The sequence below is a fragment of the Lepidochelys kempii genome, chromosome 10, assembly GCF_965140285.1.
Source record: "Lepidochelys kempii isolate rLepKem1 chromosome 10, rLepKem1.hap1, whole genome shotgun sequence".
Taxonomy (NCBI): domain Eukaryota; kingdom Metazoa; phylum Chordata; order Testudines; family Cheloniidae; genus Lepidochelys; species Lepidochelys kempii.
The window spans coordinates 52,059,504-52,072,661 of record NC_136389.1 but is presented as its reverse complement, the minus strand read 5'-3'; the positions used below and the strand labels follow the sequence as shown (position 1 = coordinate 52,072,661).

General features: G+C 38.5%; 2 protein-coding genes across 5 annotated transcripts in view; one reads left to right on the top strand and one right to left on the bottom strand.

The window, feature by feature from the left end:
- APH1B (aph-1B gamma-secretase subunit) overlaps positions 1 to 13,158 on the top strand; it is a 112,307-nt gene that overhangs the window by 42,625 nt on the left and 56,524 nt on the right. The gene's annotated exons all lie outside the window — the stretch shown is intronic.
- Positions 1 to 13,158, bottom strand: part of CA12 (carbonic anhydrase 12) — a 44,385-nt gene that overhangs the window by 8,333 nt on the left and 22,894 nt on the right. Inside the window, exons 5-8 of the mRNA XM_073303582.2 lie at positions 10,684 to 10,779; positions 8,319 to 8,382; positions 6,647 to 6,804; positions 4,697 to 4,823 (exon numbers count right to left, since the gene is read on the bottom strand). Coding sequence (XP_073159683.1) covers positions 4,697 to 4,823; positions 6,647 to 6,804; positions 8,319 to 8,382; positions 10,684 to 10,779 — 445 coding nt within the window. The remainder of the gene's footprint in view (positions 1 to 4,696; positions 4,824 to 6,646; positions 6,805 to 8,318; positions 8,383 to 10,683; positions 10,780 to 13,158) is intronic.

The following is a 13,158-nucleotide window of genomic DNA, read 5'->3' as shown; positions in this document are numbered from 1 at the left end:
ATGTTGCTCAGCTGTTTGTTTCACAGTAAAAATGGGCCTGGGCTAAAACCCTTCATTTTCGGGGTGCTAGACATTTGAACCCTGATCTGACTCTAGCAAGTACTTCCCTATCTTTATAGTTGGACAAACCGAAACCTGGGATCCCCTAGACCCCTAGAACTTTGGAGTCCTTGAAATTCCAGCTTGGGTACTTCTGACTGCAACACATTTGATGGGCTGTGGAGTAAATGATCAAACAAAATAGTGAGGTTGGTGAAGATTGGTTCACTAATGTCAATATTCATACTGCCAACTAAATGCTGAAGTTATTTTGCCCATATGTTAACATTTTGCATGTGATGTAGACTCAAGTTTCATACCTGATTTTTCCCATTATGAACAAAATATGATACACAAATTATGGTTCAAACCTTAGTGTATTTACAAATATTTTGACCTATTGCAAAAAAACAAAATACAGAAGAGAAAAGTCACCCTATTCCCCCTATTGTCTCAAAATAGCTGGAGACCCTAACGTTTTTATCTATGAAGAAGATTATGAACCTCACCTTTCAGAAAAATTAGCCATCTTAGCTTTTTGTGAATTCCAGCTATTAGAAACATTTAGGGCCAGATTTTCAGGTGGTGTTAATCAGCATAGCTCTACTGACTTAAATCGGAAACAGCCCCTTATTGGTTTGGGGAACGGTCAGGCCAATTTGGATTTAAGTGTTTTTACAATGTAAATCTAAGTCTAATGCCCAGTGACATAAGGGCATTATAGAAAAGGTCTAAATGTTTCAGGTATACTAAATACGTTTCCAGTTGTCTGGAGTCTTAAAATTCCATCTGTTATGTAGAAGAGTATGTCCCTTTCAGCAACTCTCTGTTACTCGGTAGAACTCACGCAGTAGAGTGGAATTTGAAAGCTTCAAGACTATAAAATGGACACCATTTCTAAAGCTGGGCACTTAAAACTGGGTGGACTTCAGACTCATTCTTTATAGTCAAAATCACAGAACTGTCCTTACAGTAATTTAGGTTTATTTGTGTATGGGCTTTTTTTTTTTTTTTTTTTTTTACTTGCACTTGGGTTTTAGATTGGGATTTAAGTTTGTAGTGTTTGAGATATTTTATCCCTTCTGTTAATAAAGATGGGAAAAAGCAGAAGCCAGGTTTTTTTTAGTTGTTAACTACTAACTGAGTTAGATTCAAGAGTCTTGAAAGTTTTATTTGTAGAAGTGCAGTCATCGAGCATTTTATTTTGACAGGGCAGGTGTGTTATCTAACAGTTCAAAGAAGGCTGGGAGCCAATACTCCTGGGTTCTGTCCCACTCTGGAACTGACTTCCTGTAAAACTTCGACAGGTTTCAGAGTAGCAGCCGTGTTAGTCTGTATTCGCAAAAAGAAAAGGAGTACTTGTGGCACCTTAGAGACTAACAAATTTATTTGAGCATAAGCTGAAGTGAGCTGTAGCTCACGAAAGCTTATGCTTAAATAAATTTGTTAGTCTCTGAGGTGCCACAAGTACTCCTTTTCTTTTTGTAAAACTTTGAGAAAGTCTTCCTGTTTCTCAATTTCCCCATCTGTAAATTGGAGATAATGAATATGCTGCCAGGGGGCTGTGAAATGCCTTGAGAACTTGGGGTAAAAGGTGCTAATTAAATGCAAAGTGTTATACTGACCTCTTTCATCAAGTGAAAAACTGCTTCCCCTTCACCATTAACGTCTGTTAACTCTAGATACATTTTACTCATACTTTAACCAAAAATGTAGGGAGGTGAGGCATCTGTTCTTAAACTACTGTCCCTCCTCAAGTGCTGCAAGTGAAAATAGTTGACTTTTATATGCACAGAAATGAGGCCTGAGTGAACCCGAGGTACATTAAATCCATGATTCAGTTTAAAGGCACGTTTGAAAGTTCCCTGAATTGCCATTAGTGCCAAAATGCCAATCTGACCTTTTCAAATGCATCTGCTCCATAAGGGCTTTCCCTGAGAGGCAACTATTTTGTAGTTCCCAGCAAGCGTGGTTAATTAATTAGAAATCAGGAGACACAGTAGTGTAAGTAGCAAAGTAGCCTTTGACACGGAAGCATTGGAGAAGACAAGGTGTGGGAATTTAATATATTCGTGGAAAATATCACAAAACTGGGAAGACATGCTTTGCTATTTAACTATAATACATCCAGCCTGCTCTGTATTGTAGATTTTTCCCCCTCCAATATAAGTAGAAAGGAATGTCTAGTTAAATGAATATTAGAACTGATCAGAAAAAATGTGCTTAAAGAGCAAGGAAATTGATATGTCTATTTATTTAAAATATTACTGTCTAGGCTATATGTAATCATTCAGAACAAGGCATTTACACATTTAATAGAAGTCTTTGTGATTGTGTTTTACTCCCGTATAGTGTGTATTAAAGGGATAAAGATGTTGCTCACAGAGGTTTTGTATGTACATCTTAGTAGAAGTGGGTGCAAGCCACAACACTGAAATCTGGAGCCTCCTCTGGATTTCACACACCCCAAAGTTTAGAGCTTTGCTTCAGCCCATTGTAGAGGTTAGGGCCAGTGATCAAATTTTCATGCATATCTGGGTTTGGATTCCAAACCCTTCCAAACCTCCATGGTTTTTGGAGCCAGAGTTTTGATGCAGCCCATTAGAGGAAGGGGCTAGATATGATCATATATGGAGCCAAACTACCCCCAATTTGGGGGGAGTTTTTAATCTGGGATTTGTTTGGGCCCATCTCTAAATTTCATATGTCTGTTTTGTAGTTGTATGTTTATCTAAGGGCTTGTCTACATGGGGGAAATTGACCAGAATAGTTATTGCGGACTAATTATTCTTGAATAAAGTGATTTATTCCAGAATAGAGTTCCCCTCTGAATACTATTGCACAATAGTTTATTCCAGGATAGCTAGTCTGGTCAATTTCCTGAGAGAGGCACAATTTCCTGCCTGTGTTTTGTTCATTTGACAAAAAGTGGAATAACAAGTAGATACTGTTGCCTTAAGATTTTGTAATGGATAGACTAACATGTGCCTTTATTAATCTGCAGACTGACTGTTTGGCTGGATTGGATTCTTAATTTGTTTTAAGCTTCAGTCATCAGTCTGAAGATGTGTAGTATTTGACTTAGACCCATCTGCCAAAGCAACACATTGAATGTGCCAGCACTCCAAGGGCTTTGTACAACTCAGTGATAGCCCACTTAATGGTTTTGACTGATTTCAGAGCAAAACATTGGTCATTACAGTTCATTTTGCACAAATAAGCCAAGTAAACCTTACTGAGATGCAGCAAAGCTCATCATCAAAGGTGTAGGCATTTATGCAAAAGCCCCTCACACACAATTGTCATTATGTATCACTACATAATAAATTCTTTAAACCAATTGTATCTTTAGACTTCAACCTAATAAGATGGCTAATTTTATATCCATAACAATGGATTGTGCAATCCATTGTTATGAGTTATTTTTACTTCTAGGTGTCAAACTCCTCAAGGACATCCTCTGTAATTCCCCATAAACAGTCCCCCTGCAATGCAAAATTATGATTCCTTTTAAGAGTGTGGTCAGCACAATAATTATCATGTACCAGCTGAGTTTGACATCACCGTGGCTGAACTCTCTTTCCAATGTCAAGGTGCAATTTTTGTTTTGTTTTTTTAAATTAAAAACACACAAGCTAAGTACCTGACCCTGCAAACACTTACAGTCTAATTCAGAGCCCATGGAAAGACACCTGTTGAGTTTAGTGGTCACTGGATTGGAATAATTTTATTCTCATACATGCTGGCAGGATTAGGCCTCAAGACTGGATCAAAAAATGGCCTTTCTTCAATCCAAAATGTAAAAGTATGTAGTTTTTTCCCCAAAGGTTAACATATTCTGCCTCATTCTAATCAGATACTTATAAAAACGAATACATTTCCACTATTCTCTGCATTACTAGATTTCCAATTTGTAACATGCCGTGGAAAGTTCTGCCCTTTCTTTTGTGTATTAAAATCAAATTGCATATCTCATGAAATTTCCCCAGGGCCCAATCCTGTCTCTATTGAAGTCAGCAGGCATTTTGTAATTGACTTTGATTGGAGCAGGATTGGAGCCTCAGCAGAAGTTTTTAAACAATACGTTTGGGGTCCAGAGATGTGGGACTGCAGTGCAGTTATGGAGTATGCTACAGTTAATTGATAAAAGCTTACATAGGCTAGTTAAAATGAGGAAAATTTGGCAACATGGAACTGGAGGGTGTAGGTGATCATAATGCCACTTAAAACAGTGACTGGAACTAAAAGATTTAAAATTAGAGAGAAAAACTGTCTAGTGTAAGTAATACAAAAAGTTATTTTCCCATTGAACATGACAGGAAGGGCTGAGGCTCCCAATACACTTTCCCCTGCCTGATCTTCCTCACTCTACTCTCCAAGATCAAAGGACAATGACTGAGTGGGATCTGCTCACTTGATCCTAATGGGTGACAAATAGAACTTTGTATACACCTTACTCTCATACAATTGCTCATGTAAGCAACTGTAAGAGGAGAAAAAGGGAGACAGCAATGTAAGGGGAAACAATACTGTGTGAAAACTCCTACTGATCTCTTTGTGCCTGAAGAAACGAAAGCAATGCTATAGGCACCTAGTATTCCAAATCCACATGCATAACTATTTACCATTTCTTTACACAGGCATTTATTTTACTTACCTTGATGGAAGGAGACAGAAACCAGCCTTTCATCAAACTCCTGAATGTGTCTGAAGTTATTAACCATTTCCAGGGGCGTGGGGTTATTGGGCTGTGTGCAGTACAGAGCTGTTTCCAGTGCCAGCAGCTAGGGACAAAACATACAATTCAGCATCCAGTATATAGAGAAAGCAAGGTGGGTATGTTTAGACATCTTCTTAGCTCAAATGACACTGAGAATCAGTTCCATCCAATGAGGGACTGTTTCAACACACGGAAATGCATGAAGGAGGTGGGATCAGTTATGCAGTAGCTACAAATGCAATGTGCTGTGTAAGCCCAAATGTAAGCCCAAATGTCAGGGGTGCTGGAACAATTTTCATAATGGGGGTGCTGAGAGCCATTGAACCAAACTGTAAACCCTGGATATGATGGAAATCATTTCAAGCCAGGGGATGCAACTGGCAGCACCTCTAGTTCCAGCACTTATGTCAAATATAATTTGGTGTGCAAACAGTTTGACGTCAATTGTCTAAAAAGCTGTTTCTCCATGTCCATATATGAACTTAATTTAATTATGTTAGAGTAACCCTAATAATTGATATTTAGCTGTCAGGAAAATGGGGAAGAGGAAGCCCTTGTTTCATGAGTGTTTGTAGACTTGTTCTCTGCTTGTTTTTCTTAAACCTCAAAACACAGCAAACAAATATCTGTGTATGCAGAACCCCCCAAAAAAGTCCCCAGACATTCCTGCTGTCTGACCTGGATTAGAATAGGTAACACATGAGTGGATCTGATTTTAAGTTAATAAAAGGACTAGCGTAGAAGAATTATTATTGAGGGAAAGTTTCCTTCCACGATTGGGTGGTTGAAATATTAGTGCAAACAGTCCAAGTCTGAAGCAAGTAATAGAAGTAATCTTAATAAGCTGGATATTTTGGTAACGTAAGGAATGCACATGCAATGGTGAGTGTCATAGAAATGAATGCTCACCAAAAGGAGTGCAGCTGCTAACTTGATCATAGATTTCTGTGATAAAACAGTTTGGATTTCTTATTTGTAAGTTGCTAGCTAAGCTCTTTCCACCTGATGTGGGTCAGAAGAAGCTGGTGTTTGGGGGTTATATAACTCAGTATAGAACATATTTCTGTTCTTTTCCTACTAGTTTATCAGCTGACCACCTGAGAGGAGGAAAAAACTTAATTAGTTTCTAAGAGATGCACATGAAGACAGAGGTTGGTAAAAACCAAGGTAGCTTTGGTTTTGCCAAATAACCCTTCACCAGTTAGGCTTTGGTTTTATGAAACCAAAATCAAAGCTAGAAGTTGTTCCTATCTAGATGTTACTGTTACATAGGATTGGCCTGGCAATTTGTGAAAGATACTTGCATGAAGACAGCAAGTGCTGAAGCAAAGGAAGAATACAGATTGACAACAAGTTTCAAACACAAATCTCTCTGTGCCTGTTTAACTGTGCGTGAAACTTTTCACCTATGATGGTTAGCAGACAGAATTAAGGTGTCCTGTATCTAATTTTCAGGGGCAGTCAGGTACTTGGAAGTTCAAGTGACCTTAAACTGCACCACCAGTTATTTTTTATTCACAAAATTGTGGGCAGAAAAATAAAGATTCTGTTAAGGAGGGACTGAAAATTTGGACCATAATGTGTTGTTCTGAATTAAAGAGCCATCCAGTCCCATGGCCTTTGCATGTCAATTGCAAACGAAGTATGATCGATCAAAGAGATTAAATAATTTTTTCCCCACTCCAAGAATAATGTTAGTAATCACATCTTTTAGTTTTATGAGACCTTATGGAAAACTTCCTATTTGAAATCCAGGAAATGAGAATACAAATTTAACATTCCTTAATAAACACCAAACAGATTAATTTATTAGCATTTAATTTAATATCAGACTTTAGGCTACAATGACAGGCTAAATAAGAAAATATCTGTTTTACTTAAACTTGCCTGTTCTTGTGAAACTTTTACTGGGTGTCGGAAAACTGTCCAGAGAACACTAGGGTAACAAGGAGGAGTTGTCAGGGATCCTTCATAGCGATAATACTCATCCAGTTGGTCAGGAAGCAGTTCTTGGATGTCAAAACCTGGGACTAGAGCTACCTGGTCTGAAAGAGAGAATCCATGTTAATTCCATATTCTTCATCACACTTCTCTCAGTGCTAGTCTACTTTGCATCATCATGACTTTCTACTGGACTGCATTGGTTTGCTGTATATCTCTGCACAGGTGAGTCCCAGTAGGGCAAATTTGTTTTCAGCAAGCATTTTGATCTCAATGAAAAAGGAAAAAGTGTACTTTGATAGATGCTAGACCCAATTTAATATAGAAATGTAGTTCATTAAACCACTTCTAAATTTGTTCTTATACAAGTCTGACATGTTACACCTGGATATCAAACCAGGGTTGTGATTAATGAGGAAAGTTGCTCTTTACTATTGAGTGCACCCTGCTCAGGTGCACTACTGGATGAATTTCTTTATAAGCAGTGCAGGCAACTACCCAATATTAGACCTCACACATCACAACTTCTTGTCAACTGTCTAAATGGGCCATCTTGATTATCACCACAAAAGTTTTTCTTCTCCTGCTGATAATAGCTCATCTTAATTAATTAGCCCCTTACAGTTTGTATGGCAACTTCCACCTCCTCTGTATATATGTGTGTGTGTATATATATTCTTACTATATGTTCCATTCTATACATCCGATGAAGTGGGCTGTAGCCCATGAAAGCTTTTGCTCTGATAAATTTGTTAGTCTCTAAGGGGCCACAAGTACTCCTGTTCTTTTTGTGGATATAGACTAACACGGCTGCTACTCTGAAACTAGACATTTAGGGTTTGTCTACACTGCAGTCACAGGTGTGACTGCAGCTTAGATAGGTGTATCTATGCTAGCTTTACTTTAACTAGCGCAGCTAAAAATAGCAGAGAGGACGTACTTGTGCAGGCTTCAGCACCAAGCTGTACAAGTACACCAAGGAGCCTGAGTATGTACTCAAGTTGCTAACCTGCGCTGAAGCTCATGCTGCCATATCTTCACTGCTATTTTTAGCTGTGCGAGCTTGATTAAAGCTAGCGTGGATATACCAACCCATGCTGCACTCACACCTCCAACCACAGAGGACTGGGTTTGAAATACTCTGTCTGCTGTTCATAATGGTTTGAGTGTGTTTGCCACTACGCTGAAGATTTTCTTGTCAACACCATGTTTTTATACATCTCGTCAACATTGTCTGCATTTTATTGCATTCACGAACTCCTTTTTTTTTTTAAAAGACACCTGAGGAAAAAATCCTGTGAGTTCTGGCCATTTGCTTACTGGGAGTGAGTATCATTATCATTATTTGCATAAATCAGCTATCTGTATACTAAATTGAGGAGCAAGTAACCAAAGGAACAGCACATGCAAGTCATACGACCTGGTTAGGAACATGTGATACTAATGAACAGAAGTGTACCTAAAGCTAGCTGTATGATCCCCTTAAGAGGAGTGCACTGTACTTGGAACTGTTCTGAAGCAGTTTTGACAAAAGCATGACATGCCCTGCATGAATCCCAATGATAAGGTTCTGATACACTCAGCCACTATTGATCTTTTGCATACAACAGCTACTCACCTTTGTATTTCACGTTCTGGAAATGACCAAAGATCTTTTCATAGGATGGATTGAATGGGCCTTTCTGTAACAAATAGATTAACAGCTGTCCAAGTAATCAGGGCTCTGTGTGCATAATCTTAAATTCTCCAGACAACTGGTGTTCAACATTTGGTTGACAGTGTCATCTTTTAGTGAAATTTTTCACCCAACAACACCAATACTGATGTAATAACATAGACTGATGTAGAAATTAAGGCTGTGCCCTGGGATTGTTTTGTTTAGTCTGTTCTATCCTTCTTCTCCATTTCAATACACTCTTAAATAATAAGCTGCAGCCTGGGGGTATTTGATTTCTTTATCACACTACACAATATTAAATTGTCATAATTATGACTTATCAGTTGTTTGCAATATGATGAATTGCAAAGTTAAAACCTTAAATAACTAAAATGTTCAAGGAGAAATATTTTGCATTAAATCAGTTCAATGATTATGTGTTAATTAAAATGATCTGTATAATAATGTTTACTGAATAACTAGGTGAAATTTAAAGGCCTGTGACAAACAGGAGGTCAGACTAGATGATCCAATAGTCCCTTCTGGCCTTAGACTCAATGAATAACAGTGGTCTTAAACTAAATAACCAGTAATATCTGACTGTAGGATAAATTTCCAAAGCATATAGCTGCACAACTCTCATTAGCTGAAACTCCACACAGTTCTTCATAAAATGTTACCTGATAGGGTCTCGTCTTGCAATCCTTTATATAGTTAGAATTTCCACTAGCTTCAGTGGAAGTGATTTCTTCACAGGGACTGCAGGATTGGTCCCTTACTGCACAACAGCGTTATGGAGCAGAAGACTTCAGACCAGAAAGGTTTTAGATGAAGCCTACATTCTTTATTCTGTAACACGCCTTATGGTGTGTGTTTGAAAAAACATGTAGCCTTTCAGTGGCTAGCCTGCTGTGCAAAGAAATGAAAGCCTGTTTCCTTTAAGAACTTTATACATGCTAATTCTATGCTGACAGGTTTCTCAGATCATGCATGGGTTTCTAGTCATAACCATAGGTAGCATATTTTGGGCTTTCTGTTGCCAACCAGAAACCGTTAGTCTGCTGCTTGCAATCCAAAATAAAGAATGATACTGTTAGAAGGTCAGGACCAGTGGTGAGAGTCATAACTCTAATATCCAATAAGAGACTGGCTGCTATAGCTTTGAATCAATGCCTGTTTTCTTAATAATTTGGAGCTGATTCTCAGCAACTCATCTGGCAACCAGAAAAAATTGTGTCCTAAGTTCAACTTTGAAAGCCACGATGTTTCTGAAATTCTCAGATGGAAATAAGTAAATAATGTTTAATTTGGAGATATCCTTATTTGATTTTTAATCAGCATTATATAATAAGCATTTTGTAGAAAAACCAGAAGACTTCTAAGACTTCTAAGAGAGTTGGGTTTTCAAAGAAACAAAACTTTTCTCAGAAAGTGTCTGCATTCCTTGAACACTTTCAGGTTTTCGATGGAAAGCTGAAACTTTTTGGGGTTTCAATTTTGTTGACAAAAAGTCAAAATGTTTTTTGGGGGGAAACACATTTTCCAATCTGCTCTACTGTAAAGTTCATTAGCTCAATGCTGAGTTTATAGCTAGCCTTTTTTGGTCACATTTACACAAAGTAATTGGAAATGTTTGCCTGGCAGAGTTACAGGAGGTTCCATCAGATTGCTGACTGGGTTATTTAATTGCCTCTGTGTCAGGGTTAGGTGTGGAAACCTGTCCCCCTGCTGCGTTGAAAGGTTTACTGAATTTACTTGTCTCATAATTTTTTCTTCACCACCAGCTTCATTGATACAAAGGAACTGTGTGCCTGTGAAGTACTAGTTGTGAAGGGTATGGTTACACCTTAGTCTTCTATAATTAATTACCTGTGTCAGGGTTCTGCCAGCCTGGTGACCCCTACTGTGTTAAACAGTGTTCCATGCTACATATACAACTGCCTTTACTATCTGGGAATATTCAAATGTGCAGACTTGATCTTCACTTTCTACTGTCATTTGTGAGAAACTCACCAGCTCCTTAGTCTGTGGAAAGCAAATTCAAAAGGATATGAACATGCCTGATATATTTTAAAATAAAATAACGAGTGAATACTCAAAATCTTTTCTCCTGCACTATACACCTAGTAAACAGAAATATAATGGAGGGCAGAATCTGGCCATACATGTGTGTGTAGGTGGAGTGGAAGAGAGAGACCACATATCCAGACATGCCAATATTGATGAACTCCAAGTTAATCCCAGTCATCTCATTGTACTTAAAGTTTACAGATACTTTAATTATAGCATTATTAAATATGAAAAAAGCACAAGGCATGCATCTTACCTCAATGAGAACAGCCAAAACTGCTAGCCCATCTGATTTGTCTATTGCTGCTGTTACATCGGTGTATTTGTCAGAGTTATAATGTACAATATGTAGCTACAAAGAGGGAGAAGTAACGGTATTATCACCTCTGGCTCATGGTAGCATTTCTATTGTCATAAAACAATCCAGGGCCCTAGACACCACAACATAAGGCCTCCTAACATCTTCCCCTTTAGCAGTGGCAGGAGGCCCTCTCCCCTTTCAGAGAAGCAAAGGCAGTGTTATGGTGCTGCTTTCTTTCACCCATGATTGGCGGGGATCCCCTGTCCTCCAGGGAGAGGCAGAGTCAATAGCAGGTGTTCTCCCCGCCCCCCCAGTACCTGCCACAGTAATCAAGGTGTATCTGCTTGGGTGGGTGTGATGGGCACCCTGTACTCTTCTCCTGTCACACAGAGTCCTCTGCTGGGGTGGATTTGGTGGGAACCAGAGCAGTGACTCTTGGGGTTAACTCCCATTGAGACTCATGGTACAGTTCACCCCTTTAAGAGCTATTGTTTCACACTGCCTGCAGACTCAGGCAGATGTCACTGCATCAGTTACCCTGGATTACATTTTCAAGCTTTCCTTTATGACCATGAGGACGAGAAACTTTATTTTATTTAAATTAAATCACACAGTGCAGGAAGCTACTGCCTTCAGCATGGGCCTGTGGTGTCTATGCCTCATACTGACCCTGAGACTGATCATGGAGAGGCCAAGTCATTTAAAAATAATCCCAGCCCAAACTTGAAATGGCCAAGTGAACACACTTACATGCACATCAATCATGCATAAAAATTCACTCTGAATTTCTTTATTGTACTTTAATTACATTAAAACACCTGGCCTGTGATTCTTTTTCATCAGAAATTGAACAGTTTTAGAACTGCCTTGTAAAGTTAAATATTTTGAACAAGAAATGTTAACATGATGAAACTGAAGCTGTCAGTGTGGAAATATAAATAAATAGGCTGCAAGAGAATGAGGAATGGGGTCTACCAACAGCACCGTTATTTGTGCTTATTGGAGAACTACAAAAAGGACATGGAAGAGAAGGGTATTTAAAATTAAGTCCTCTACATACCTGTGTTTAACAAATATTCTGATTTTTTTACAATAACTTTTTAAAACAGTTGCAAAAAAGGTTTTGGATCCACTTTTGTACCATCAAAGTAGATGGAAAAATTCTAATGGTTCAGGATCAGGCACTCACATAGTAATTTGCAAGAGAGAACAGCTGCATGACGGGTGACCGTACTTAGTCTCTCAGTTCACAGTGATTTGGGAACATAGAACTCTAATACTGAATTTTGATATGCTTACTGTTTTCAAAAAAGAATCAAGAATTTAGTGTAAATAGTGTGTTCAGTTTATTGTTGCTAAGATTTCCAGAGACCTCATGTATAGGTACCTGTCAATTAAAGATTATTAGTAAAAACAAAATAATTTTCTGGAAGCTGATGCTTGGTTGGGTCTTGCTTGATGGATCACTCTTTAACAATCTGCAAATTTTCCACTAAAACATCAGATGAGCACTGGGAATTCTCTGATGGAAGCCTGACTTACTAAGGTTTCCCCTGGGTTTTGCTACATACCTTACCCTACTTTCCTATCCAACATGAAACATCATCTGTTAACTGTTACTATATAACATTATGCAAACTCTTCAGCAGTTATGCAGTTAACTTGCTTAACATGAGCATTGCATGTGTTAATTGGATAATATTGTGGTTTGGCTCTCTGATGTAGTCTCGGATAGCTGAGCAAGTTACCAGCTGTGCAGTTATTTCATGTTAAAGTGTGTGAATCAAGCCAAAACCAGATTGGCTATACCCTTAGTTGCTACATGTAGGAAATAGTCAGTTATAAAACTATGCACCTAACTTGTAGGTGGCTATGAGCCAGATTTTCTTTTCTTTTGCAGCAATATAAATCCAGAGGAATTCTACTGAAGTCAATAGAGTCAATCTTGAGTCATGCTGGTGTTCGTGTGAGAGGACTCTGGCCTCATATCTCCTCCTAGGGCCAAACAGCATTGTTCTGTGCCAATCGCAAAGCTATTTATTCCAAACCAGAAAATTTCCTGGTAGAAGTTTTATGAATTACCATATGAACGAAGTGGCCTCAGATAGGCATTAACTTCCCACCCTGACAACAACCCTTCCCTGCCCCTATTCCAACCCATAACCAGCTAACATATATACATCCAACAGAATGAGCCTTCATTAATGAATTATGTTTGACTGGACTTTTCTCCAGCTTCACCGTTGCGATGACTTGGTATGTGTAGAGCAGGGATTTAAGGTAACAGACAAACTTATTCTGAAAAATATTTGAACTGCACAGAACCCCTTCCCACAGCCACTGAAGAAAGGGAAGTCTCCACTTTTGGAGTTAGCCTGTAAGAAAGAAATTGCCTTTCCAATAGCTTCAGCAAAGGGTATGGGTATTGTC